General features: G+C 41.1%; 1 protein-coding gene across 1 annotated transcript; it reads right to left on the bottom strand.

The window, feature by feature from the left end:
• Window positions 1–3,538: 3,538 nt before the first annotated feature.
• Window positions 3,539–7,199, bottom strand: LOC308164050 (protein mono-ADP-ribosyltransferase PARP11-like; the record flags this gene model as incomplete). Its single annotated transcript, XM_080538211.1, has 5 exons — window positions 3,539–3,756; window positions 4,101–4,252; window positions 4,686–4,819; window positions 6,732–6,797; window positions 7,137–7,199. 5 exons carry the CDS (start codon window positions 7,197–7,199, stop codon window positions 3,539–3,541), a joined length of 633 nt encoding a protein of 210 aa, XP_080394337.1.
• Window positions 7,200–13,727: the final 6,528 nt, after the last annotated feature.

The following is a 13,727-nucleotide window of genomic DNA, read 5'->3' as shown; positions in this document are numbered from 1 at the left end:
TTACCCATCAAAAAGTCCCCGGCCATATTCTGCTCCCCTTCGCGTCAGTCGCGCATAGCTCGGGCTGTGCTTGTGATAGAAACATGAGCCAGGTTAGCTTTATGCGCCTGGGTCTCCTGAACAAGTAGAGACCAACCCCGAGTCGATCAGAGCTTCCTACGCTGAGCTATGGTAACTTTCCCGCACCTACCGCACAATACCTCCGGAAAACCGCAAAAATTAGGCATTCATCGGTAGGGGGTAGGTGCGGTAAAGTTACCATAGCTCATCGTAGGAATCATTGATCGACTCGGGGTTTGTCTCTACGTGTTTAGGAGACTCAGGCGCATAAAGAACATGAAAGGGCTCATGTCTCTATCACAATCACAGCACAGCTAGGCGCGAATCATGCGAAGGGGAGCAGGATATGGCAGGGGACTTTTCTAGGCAAAACTCCGGTTTTGAAAAAAGCACTCCGTACCTTTACGAGGTGATAACTACTAATAAGCTGCCAATCCAAAAGGTCTATCATATCAAAACATAATCTAGGGATGTATAGGAATAAGAAAATCACATCTAGGATTTGCCCAGAATTTGGTAGTGAAATGTTCAATTTGGGGGTTTGGCCCAAGGACTAGGGTGGATTCGGCAGCTTTTAGACCGGTTGTGTTACGGCTGGGCCGTCACACACGCCCTCCCCCGCCCCCACAGCTCGAGCACCCGCCCCCACAACTAGAGCACAGCGTGCTCTCCGCCGCAGGTGAAGCTCGTTCCCGGTGATTGGAGGGTTATCCAGCCACAGTCAAACCAACACACCTGTCTCCACTCCCAATCAACCCTCTGGCTACATCTACCCTGGACTCCCTTCATTCATCGTCAGTTCTTCCCTAAGAATGACCTGGCAAGTATCCTCTGTGATTAGTTATGAACTTTGCTCTTGTGCCTATTCCTGTGATTCGTTGATATCTTATGTACTGGCCTACCGTGGAGACTTACCCTGCTTTCCTGTTCCTCCACAGCCCATGCCAACCACTACCGCCATCCCGCCAGGTTGAAAACCCCAGCCCGCCAGGCTGAAACCTCCGGACTCATCATCTGTGTTTCCACCCACCTGCACTGTAAATAAATACCCTACGGGGCTAACACTATATTCTGCCTCCGGTGTCGTGTCCTTGAGCTCCCTCGCCCCCGTGTCATAACAGGTTGGGCTGGACATTGTCAATTCCGTCTGGCAACCGTGGTAGCAAAATATGTGCATACATTACAACATCGTATCTGGTAGCCTACTGGACTGGGTTGCACCAATATGGCGTAAGTCATTACTAAATGCAGGCATTTAGTAGTTACTAAACCCCTAGTTGTTACTAGCTAGTTTCAAACTAGTTGTTTACTAATTTCGGTTGCACCACGCCAATCTTTTGCCAATCTTAGCAAGTAAATACTCAGTTTTGGTAACAGTTTTTTGTTTTGTCGTATATTTTTACACACATATATAACGTATATTTTTACACATATAACACACATATATAACGTATATCTTACACATATAACACACATATATAACGTATATTTTTACACATATTACATACATATTACATTACACATATTTGAGGCCTACAAGGGCATTTAGGGACAGATGGTCGCAAGGAGATTTGGGGATCGATTGTCGCACATGCGCACACACACACACACACACACACACCCCCAAGGGTATAGGCCAATCGGTTCGCTCCTTACTAGGGAGAGGCCGAGAAGGAAGGATCACGATTGGCCAAGAAGCATTGAACATACTGTGATGTGATTGGCTGAGGGACCGATATAAAACCAGAAGACAGAGAAAGATCAGTCTCTCTTGTGCTCGGACCTCGACCTGATCCTGTTTGTATCCTGTGTAAACCTGATGACCTGTTCCTGTCTTTTTTGAATAAATAGTCTTAAAACTTTGTTCAAGGACCTTTTCATCTTTTACAATCATCAAACAAAGAAAATATCCTACAGTTTCTCTACTGTAACATAACCAGGTACATTAATAATAATTATTATTATTGATAATTACAATTTACAATACAAATACAACAATTGGGGGTCCCTCAAAAAAAATGTGGACGCGCTGTGCGCGCACAAAATCACCCACCAAGCCCTCATTCTGACCCAGGAAAAACCCTGGTATGTACTGTATAACATGATAACCATCTATGAGCAATGCACTGTATATAAGATGATGACCACGGGTCTTTCTGCTGTTGACCAAGGGGCTGAGTCCTGTTGATGGGGCCAATTTTTCTCTTAGAGTCTGTAGGCTACTGTATTTGTTTATTAAGATTTCATAAATATGATATATTGTCTGAATTTTTTTATTGTTTTATAAAATGTTAATTATTTTCATTTCTTGTGCTGGTTTATTATGAACAACATGTAAAATTGCAGGAAACTAGCACAAATAATTGGGTGGGAGAGAGGGGCCGCCGCTGCCAAAACGTGCACAGTTTTGGGTCGCTCCACCGCCAAAAAATCTCACTCCAAACTTTTGGTGAAACTTGGCAGCCCTGCTTGCCCGATAGGCCCAGCTGTAGTTCCACCAAGTGGCTTCTTAGGCTACACATAACCCATGCAGAACAAAATGAACTGTTTCTAAATCGAACCATCTCTCAAGAAGATGTGCAATTTATTATAGTGCTGCTACTGTGTCTGAGAGCTGTCAGATAAACATGATCTGCATGCTGCCTGCATGAGCAGAATGAATTCCCGTTCTGGGATGATGACCTAGAGCTAGAGGAGCTATGATCAATATGCTGCATGCACACGCCTCAGGGGTGCAAGGTGGGTGGAGATGGAATTCACGCAGGTAGCCTAGTATTGAGGCTATTCGGGCTAACATGCCTAGCCCTTCAGTACTAACTTATAACTTACTTATTTGTCCGTTTATCAAAACGGACATTGACGAAATAATACTTTAAAAAACACATAGAGGTATATTTTAATGTTGAAATGTAACAATATATTGTCATATAATTGCCCCAAAAGTGCATTTGATATTTGTAGTTCATGTTATTTTTGTAGAATTATTCCTAGCGTCCACATTCTGTCACGTGACCTAACACCCTATCAGTAGCTTATATTCTATTATGAAGTTGTTCAAACTTAAACTTTCATTGACAGGCGTCATTATTGCATTTCGGGTTTTGTATGTTTGCACTCGGGTAAATCAGCTTTAACCTGGTCATTTCACGCTTTTTCACTCGCACTAACCACTATGTTATCCTCCCATCAAAAGTCACCAGAATTGCTTGGTGACCAGTGATACACAAAAGGTGTGTGTGTGTGTGTCCCTTGTTGCTCCCAATGATGTGGACTCACTTACCAACTAACTGGAGTTGACCGGATGTCGGGAGTTTTTTTTCCACCTTATCAAATATTTACAAATCCATTGTTCGATTTAAATTATAATATCCATTGTTTAAAACAACAAGGAATAGACACATCAACCTATTAAAAACAACAGGACTACAGTTAATTGTAAACATAGTAATATTGCACATCATTTATTCCCATTTGTAAATCAGTAGTACTGAATCAAGTACTCGGGATATATCTGATTGGAATCAAAGATGACAAAGATTTTGGGACAATCAGTACTGTCCACACAACTGTCATGGTAGTTGATAGCATTTTCATGGTCAGGCTTGAGGAAATTTGGTTTTCCAATTGTAGTTTTCCCAACTATCACTCGGGCGAGAAATATAACTTTGGTCCACTGGCTTGGAGAACCTTGTAGTGCTGCACCAAACAGTTTCACTGGTTGAGTGTTCCAAGGACTGTACCTATCTGCATATGTGGCATATCTTGCAAAGTATATCCCTAGAAAAAAAAAACATGTTGAATACATTCTACATGTAAACACTTCAATACAACTGAAATGCAAAACTACTACTACTACTACTACTACTACTACTACTACTACTACTACTACTACTACTACTACTACTACTACTACTACTACAACTACATTATATTATATTATATACTATACTACTACATTACTTCTAATACCACTGTACTACAATAACTAATCATAACTGTATCATCCTGTGGCACCCTGTCTGTGTTTTGTCATATCTCACCTTTTCCATAACTATGACCATTCACACCTGCTAACCTGCAGTCAAAATTGTATGTACAAATAGTGTGTATGTTGCTGACACTGGTTCCATGAAACAGCCTTGTCTCCTTTATGTCTGTAACACCGTGAATCCTTTCCATCTGTATCTTCTTCCTTTAGAAAACATAGAAAAGGGAAGAATTGTGATGGGCAATGACTATCAAAAAGTGTTGATAAAAACTGTAAATTAGGTATCATCATCATCACTGTGCCGCAGGAGGTAGAGTCGCCGTCTAATGATCACATGGTTGGCAGATCAGCGGTTCGAGCTCCGGCTGGCCACATGTCGAAGTGTCCTTGGGCAAGACACTGAACCCCAAAAATGCTCCCAGTGAGCGGGCCAGCGCCTTGCATGGCAGCTTGCCGCCATTGGTGTGTGAATGTGTGTGAATGGGTGAATGAGAGGCCGTTGTAAAGCACTTTGGAGCAGCTTTGGAGCAGCAAAAAAGGTGCTATATAAGTGCAGTCCAATTACCAATTACCAATCATCATCACCACCATTACCACCACCACCCCCACCTCAACGAAACACCACTCTCTCACTCACCTACAGAAAAACTCCCAGAGGTCCAGATTCTGTATTCTGCCGATTGATATGATGCGTCTGTCCATCATACCATCCTTCTTTAAGAAGTCTGCCACAGTTGCATACTCAGCTGTGTCTCTCCTCAGACAGGACACCTGGTAATACGAGACATACACTCACTGAACACTTTATTAGGAACATGTGTACACCTTCTCATTCATTCAGGTGATGTCATGGTGTGGGGGAATGTTTTCTTGGCACACTTTGGGCCTGTTAATACCAGTCAATCATCACTTGAATGCCACAGCCTCTGTGAGTATTGTTGCTGACCATGTGCATCCCTTCATGGCCACATGTACCCATCTTCTAATGGCTACTTCCGGCATGATATTGCACCATGTCACAACGCAAAAGCCGTCTCAAACTGGTTTCATGAAAATGACAATGAGTTCAGTGTTCTTCAGTGGCCTTCCCAGTCACCGGATCTGAATCTAAAAGAGCACCTTTGGGATGTGGTAGAACAGCTTGAACTCACTGCTTGAAAGTGCACCTGACAAATATACAGGAATTGCGTATCGCGTATTTCAATCATGTCATCGTGGACCAGAATTTCAAAGGAATGTTTCCAACATCTTGTGGAATCAAAGCCACAAAGAATTGAGGCTGTTTTGAGAGCAAAGGGAGGCCCTAAGCAGTATTAGTATAGTGTTCCTAATTAAGTGTCCATTGAGTGTATATCATACTGTACTTATATAACAAGCAATTTCAGTTTTAAATGTAAATCAGTGTTTTTGAGTTGTTAATTCTATTGTCCATTCAATGTACGCATTCATTATGGCACATCATCTAGTATTTTGGAGATATCATATCTTATCAATTTGCAAAACTTGCCCTTTGAATTGCCCAGTTTTTCACATGTTCAGATAATTGCTTGGGATTCATATTTGTCTTGGCAATCTAACACTGTCTGAAACAGACCGTGGAAACAGAGCACTGTGAACTGGAGAATGTAATGTATAACATTATTGGATATTGATATGAGAAATGTGTGTGTTTTAATTTCATAATTGACTCTTCATCACACCTGATAGGGATGTGTGGGGTCTATTCTGTCCCAGAATGCAGGCACTGATGCAAAACAGCCGCATCTAGAAGAAAGAAAATATATGGTAAATGGACTGCACTTATATAGCGCCTTTATCCAAAGCGCTTTACAACGGCCTCTCATTCACCCATTCACACACACAATCAATCACACACCAATGGCGGCAAGCTACCATGCAAGGCGCCGGCCGGCCCGCTCACTGGGAGCAATAGGGGGTTCAGTGTCTTGCCCAAGGACACTTCGACATGTGGCCAGCCGGGGCTCGAACCGCCGATCTGCCAACCTTGCAATCATTAGACAGCGGCTCTACCTCCTGCACCACAGCCGCCCCAAAATAGATCATTGTATTTTCAAAGAAACAAAAGCAACACTGAGTTGGTTTCACTTTCATTTCCCAAGAAAGTAAGAGGGTGTGTTGCATCCTGGTGTCCTACCTGGAATGAGTCTCCCTCTGATAGGATCTGTCAATCCATCGCCATCTTCCCGTTGTAATGTCAGTCTGGATCATTGCTGGATAAAAACGGTTAAAAACACACACACAAAAAAACCACAATCAATCACACATACTCAACTAAAAGTAAGCCTATATGACTACTCCACAATCAATAAGGTAACATATCGTGAGTTTAGAATTATAAGGTTCTATCTCCGTCTAGGGCAGTTCAGAGATATTGAGTGTCAAAGTTTTTACATTCCATTATGTTTTGTGAGATGGAACCTTTGTATTTTATGAATTACTAACTCAAAAATGTCAACATTTTAAAAAATAACACCACACAGGCATTAATAAACACCTAATGGATCAGATTATGTAGAAAAACTCAATTTTGACAAAAATGGAGATAGAACCTTATAATTCTAACGTCACGATATATAAGGTTACAGTAGACATGTTTAACCAATATGACAGTAAGGAGTTGAATACCAGAGAAATCCAGCTTGTTGTTGCCTATGTTTAAAACCCCCCGTCGATCTCTTAGGTAAAACTTCTCAATATCTTCAGCAGATAAGGGGTTCCCTGGGTCATCCTATGGTGCAGATAAACAATATATTCAAGGGATATATTCAAGATATCAAACATACATATATATATGTTACGGTACATGTGGGAATACGGTACATGTGGGAAAACTAGGGTTAGGGTTAGGTGCTAGGGTGACTTGGTACATGCTGGCATGTCTAACCCTAACCCTAACCTTAACCCTAACCCTAACCCTAACCCTACCCCTAATCCTAACCCTAACCGTAGCACCCTAGCACCTAACCCTAGTTTTCCCCACATGTACCGTATTCCTTCATGTACCGTAACATCTAGATTATAGCTCCTATTCCATTGACTGAGATTTGAATTGTAGAGAGACAGACACCTCAAACCTGTGCCAGCGTCCACAGTCAGCTAAGTAGAACCAATAGCATGGAGTCTCTGACATTTCCATGTCCTCCACTTCTGAACTCCCCTCTGCCCCAGGGTCCCACATACAGTATCTGCATATCACAACACACATGTAGGTTGTATTTACATGAAAGGTGATCATGTTTGTTTCAAGGTCATTATGTCACGGGCAAGAGAGTACTGAGTATCTGAGCCAATGGGGAGAGACTACTAAGTCATTGAACCAATGGGAAGAGAGTACTGAGTAACTGAGGCAATGGGGAGATGATACTGAGCCAAATAAATCAGAATAAATCAGAAAATGAAGAAACGCCAAATCAAAGTGTGTTAACTAGCCCCCACTGCCAAGGTTTGTTTGTGGAGGAATATTGCAGAGAAGCTCACAGACTTGCCAAATGAAATGTCATCTGGTTGATTTTATTTGTAATTGTCTCATAGAGCTACATGCCAACTCCATCAGTGGAACAGGCGATGAGAAGATGCGGTGGGGATGGAATATTCCCTCTTACAGTCTGCTTTATTATTATTGTTATTATTATTATTATTATTAATATTATTATTATTATTATTATTATTATCATTATTGTTATTATAAAGCTGGATTGCAGTGCAATTGAATTAATTCTTTTTTTTCTGAGTGGGGCAGTCCCACTCATATTTTTCATTTATACAGACAGATACAGTAGATTTAGACAGGAAGGATGGGTGAGAGAGAGAGAGGAGCGATGACATGCAGGATATTACGGTTACATGGTCAACGCTTAACCCGCTACGCCACCTAAGCGCCCCCTCAATTGAATTAATTCTAATCTACATCTAGGTCTGGTTTCCCGGACACAGATTAAGGCTAATCCTAGACTAATGTCTTTCCATCGAAAGTGTCATTTAGTCCAGGACTAGGCTCTGTCCCGGGAAACCAGTTCCTAGACACGCACTACAAAAGTAGAAAACAAGAATGATTTACTCATCCCAATACAAGCGTACTGTGGCAACCCTGCCTATCGCCCGGGGGATCAGTACCTACAGCACCACGGACAGCGCCACACAGACAGGGCACGCTGCCTTGTCACACAGCTGTCCTGCATCTCACAATCTGCAAGGAGTGAGCCAGAGCCTAATCAGTGTAAGCGGACTCGGCTTGACCTCTGGCTAGGGGAGCACCCAAAAGGAGCTCCAGAGAAGACTGAGGGGGGAAGACGGCAAGCCGAGCCTGGACACTGCTACCTACTGAGGGCACGAGGACACTCTTGACTTGAACATAATGTGCTGAGGTTGCATCCCTAATGTAAACTGGCAGTGCATTCCACAATTTGGTGCATAAAATGAGAATGCAGCCTCACCAAATCTCTTCTTTTGTACATGTGGTACACTGAGAAAATCAGCGTCAGAAAACCTGAGAGCTCTATTGGGCTGATATGCTAGCAGAAGACCTGAGAGCTCTATTGGGCTGATATGCTAAGACCTGAGAGCTCTATTGGGCTGATATGCTAGCTAGCAGAAGACCTGAGAGCTCTATTGGGCTGATATGCTAGCAGAAGACCTGAGAGATCTATTGGGCTGATATGCTAGCTAGCAGAAGACCTGAGAGCTCTATTGGGCTGATATGCTAGCAAAAGGTCTTTCCTACAAGTAAAATGTAAGACCTTAGACCTTTTTTAGACCTCTTTGAATAGAATTGTTGACCTATTTGCGACACCATATGATAGCTTTTTGTCATCCTCGAGGTGATGAAGTTAGGGATTTCACTGCCATACAGACAAAAAAGGAAGCGAATTGGCATTTTTTTGGTTCCAGCTTGATTCATTTCCCTGTAAATAGATGTGGTCGGACTGATTTCCTTGCAGGATCTCATTTTTAAGACCTAGCTAGCACCTCATTTTTAGACTGAATAACTGAAATGTGAGACCTTTTTAGGCCTTATAAGTTGGATTGCTGGATTTTAGACTTAACGGCTTTTTAAGACCAGCGCGGGAACCCTGTGCAGTGCTTCTCTTTTTGATTAGTTTTCTACATCTTCATCTTCTCACCTGACATACGCTTTGCAACTCACATGCACTTTCCCCACCCACACTCACATGACAGTACCTAATCACACGTGACAGCGTCCAGCGTCGAGCCCACGGAATCGGTTGGCAAAAAGATTTAAACAATATCACACGAGAGGGAGTAATGATACTGAATATCAGCACGGCTGTGATTCGATCGCAGGTACGAGCCCGCAGGCCGAGTACCGAATTGCTTTTATACAACAGTTCTACAGCGCAATTTATTAGTTAACAGTAATAAGTGACAACAGTTTATGATTTGTTTGTTTATTTAATCATCAAAATAAATAAATAAATAGTTCCGCAACTGAACTTCAAATGGATTGTTGCCTAGTAACCAGGTCCTGAACACAAACAATGTAGTCTAATTAACGGTCATTTAGTAGAACATCGGAGTGATACATAGTTAAAAGTCTCTTGTCCAATCAAATGACTTGGTCGGAACTAGCTGTTGTATACTGTAGGATACCAAGGTATCTGGCTTGTTCCCAACTGAACTGGTCGTTAAAAAAAAAACGGGTCGTTAAAAAAAACACTACCGATTCCGTTAACGTATTCCGTATCACAGTCCAGGTGGAAGAAGGGGAGCTGGCCAGAGTGCTGAAGCAGCGGGACCGTGCGAAGTGGAAGAGATAAGGCAAAGCATGATCAACTGAAGATTTCTCAACTTATGTGGGTACACTGACACTGTTGATATACGTAAAACCGAACTTGTAGGCCATCTACGGTACATCAACTCATTTTGTAGCTAGCTACCAACTACTAAGACCATGTTGCAATTATTGGGTTATAATCAAAACAGTTATAGTTGTAGTTGGCTAACTAGCTAGGTACCGTTAGCTAGTAGTAGTTATAGTTAACCTTTAATAATAATAATAATAATAATAATAATAATAATAATAATGCATTTTATTTATAGGCGCCTTTCAGAGCACTCAAGAACACCTTACAGAGCATAATTTAAAAACATGCAACAGATTCAAACAGGTTAAAATTCAAATAAACAAAAGCAACCAAAACAAGACAAAACAAAAGACTTAAAAACAACAAACTAACATCAATTAAAAATACGCCAGTTTAAAAAGGTGGGTTTTCAGGCAGGATTGGAGAAAGGTGGAGAGAGAGTCAATATTGCGGATGTCTTGTGGGAGGGAGTTCTAGAGACGGGGGCAGAGTGACTGAAGGCTCTAGACGCCATAGTGGTCAGGCTCTAGACGCCATAGTGGTCAGGCTCTAGACCCCATAGTGGTCAGGCTCTAGACCCCATAGTGGTCAGGCTCTAGACCCCATAGTAGTCAGGCTCTAGACCCCATAGTGGTCAGGCTCTAGACCCCATAGTAGTCAGGCTCTAGACCCCATAGTAGTCAGGTGGGCAGAATGTATAGTGAGTTGAAAGGCAGTGGAGGATCGGAGAGTGCGAGAGGAAGTGGAGGTGTGAAGGAGTTCAGAGAGATATGGGGGTGCAAGATTGTGAAGGGCCTTGAATGTGAGGAGCAGAATTTTGAAGTCGATGCGGTATTTAACGGGAAACCAATGGAGTTGTTGAAGAACCGGAGTGATGTGATATATGGAAGGAGTTCTGGTTATGATACAGAGTGATATGATCTATGGAAGGAGTTCTGGTTATGATACAGAGTGATATGATCTATGGAAGGGGTTCTGGTTATGATACAGAGTGATATGATCTATGGAAGAGGTTCTGGTTATGATACAGAGTGATATGATCTATGGAAGGGGTTCTGGTTATGATACAGAGTGATATGATCTATGGAAGGAGTTCTGGTTATGATACAGAGTGATATGATCTATGGAAGGGGTTCTGGTTATGATACAGAGTGATATGATTGGGCACACCTAAATAGCCACACACACAAACATACAACAAGTGACAGGCATTAGCAATTAGTCCAATAATATCCAGTCACCAGTAGATGGTGTCGGGGAGTCGGACTCCCCTAGTGACACAGAGTGATATGATCTATGGAAGAGGTTCTGGCTATGATACAGAGTGATATGATCTATGGAAGGAGTTCTGGTTATGATACAGAGTGATATGATCTATGGAAGGAGTTCTGATTATGATACGGGCGGCTGAGCTTTGGACCAGTTGGAGCTTACGCAGAGATTTGTGAGGAAGACCAGAGAGGATGGAGTTGCAATAATCAATACGGGTGAAGGAGTCTAGATTTGCTAGTTGCTGCTGGGCTGTTTCAAAGTAATCAGGGCAAGTAAAATAGCTAGCTACAGTGGGGCGCAAAAATGTGGGCACCCCTAGTCAAAATGCCTTTTACAATTAATATCTAAGTGAAAAGAAGCAAACCTAACCTCTAAATGGTACAAAGTAAGTTAAACATTTCATCACATTTTAAAGCAAGATAAATTTTTATTTTTTTATTTATGTTTCAAAATAATAAAACAAGGAAAAGGCCTTGTGCAAAAGTGTGGGAACCCTGTCAGCTAGTACTTAGTAACTCCTCCTCGGGCAACTATAACAGCTTGCAAACGCTTCCTGTAGCCAGCTAAGAGTCTTTCAATTCTTGTTTTTGGGATACTTTAGAAGGCATGGAGTTACTTACGAATATATTGTTCAACCTTGGAATTATATTCACCTGACTCATTAGCTAACGAGTAAATCACCTTGGTCTGGGCCTTAGTAATCATCTTCTCAAAAGATAACAAAGAATAATCCAAAAGGGTTCCCAAACTTTTGCACAGGGCCCTTTTCCTTTTTTATCATTTAAAAACTCACCATTACTCAACATTCAGTGTTCAGGTTTGCTTCCAATCACTTGGAGATTAATTGTAACAGACATTTAAACCAGGGGTGCCCACATATTGCACTCCACTGTAGTAAGTTGCTATTTATAAAGTCATGAGTGTAGCTAAATGTTTTCAATGTATACACTCATTGCCTATAGTAGGAAGTTGCGAGATGCACTATATGCTGTGCATATGGATATTTGGGAACAGTCAGGACACAGGACACAACAGAGCACAAGTAAGTCCACACTGTCCACACCTGGTTAAATGGATCTATCTGTCCACACCTGGTTAAATGGATCTATCTTGCTAGATATGGCATAAACCCCAATGCAAACAGGAACATACTTTTAGTAAAAGCCTGACGATAAACTGCAATTTGCAGAAGTGTCCCAAATTGACACCAATGTAGCAATTGAGGGCTTGAAGCAACCACCCTTTGATTACAGGAAAACACACACACACACACACACACACACACACACACACTGACACTCTTCTGTTATAAAGGTTTGATTACAGGAAAACACACTCTCTTCTATGTTAGAAAGGTTTAGACCTCTTGGCAGAGGCGATAGTATTGTTACTTAGAGTGTGGCTACGTCAGCCTTCATCATGATGCCATACCATTTATCATGTGTCTATGTTCCTCCAGAGTTTACATAATGACCTGATTTGATTCTGGATGTATCTTTGCATACTTTTTGAAAATGATAGCGGACACATTGGCATGGGGCTGTAACTCTATAACTATAACTCTGCCTCTGGAGAGAAAGAACATCTTGTGCAACACCCCTGCGGTATCCATTTGTCTGGAAAGATGATTGAGGACGATGACTCCAAAGAAGAATTGTTGCTTGGAGATGGAGCACAAATTGAAGAGAGAGGTATTGGATTATTGCTTATTATTAGGATTATAGCCTTATTATATATATATATATATATATATATATATATATATATATATATATATATATATATATAAAGGAAACACATTGAATGAGAAGGTGTGTCCAAACTTTTGGCCTGTACTGTATATATATACAGTACAGGTATATATACAGTACAGGCCAAAAGTTTGGACACACCTTCTCATTCAATGTGTTTCCTTTATTTTCATGACTATTTACATTGTAGATTCTCACTGAAGGCATCAAAACTATGAATGAACACATGTGGAATGATGTACTTAACAAAAAAGTGTGAAATAACTCTAAATATGTCTTAGATTTTAGATTCCTCAAAGTAGCCACCCTTTGCTTTTTTGTTGTTAATAAAATAAAATAAATGTTGTTGTTAATAAAATATATAATAATAATATTAAATATATATATATATATAACATATTATTATTAACACATATTATATTTAATATTATTATTATATATTTTATTAACAACAACAAAGCAAAGGGTGGCTACTTTGAGGAATCTAAAATATAAGACATATTTAGAGTTATTTCACACTTTATTGTTAAATACATAATTCCTATGTGTTCATTCATAGTGTTGATGCCTTCAGTGAGAATCTACAATGTACCAAATAGTCATGAAAATAAAGGAAACGCATTGAATGAGAAGGTGTGTCCAAACTTTTGGCCTGTACTGTATATATATATATATATGTTACGGTACATGTGGGAATACGGTACATGTGGGAAAACTAGGGTTAGGTGCTAGGGTGCTACGGTTAGGGTTAGGATTAGGGTTAGGGGTAGGGGTAGGGTTAGGGTTAGGGTTAGACATGCCAGCATGTACCAA

This window comes from Nansenia antarctica, assembly GCF_963989245.1.
Source record: "Nansenia antarctica genome assembly, chromosome: 1".
NCBI lineage: Eukaryota > Metazoa > Chordata > Actinopteri > Argentiniformes > Microstomatidae > Nansenia > Nansenia antarctica.
Note: the sequence above shows the minus strand (reverse complement) of the source record. Positions and strands in the feature narration are given on the sequence as shown.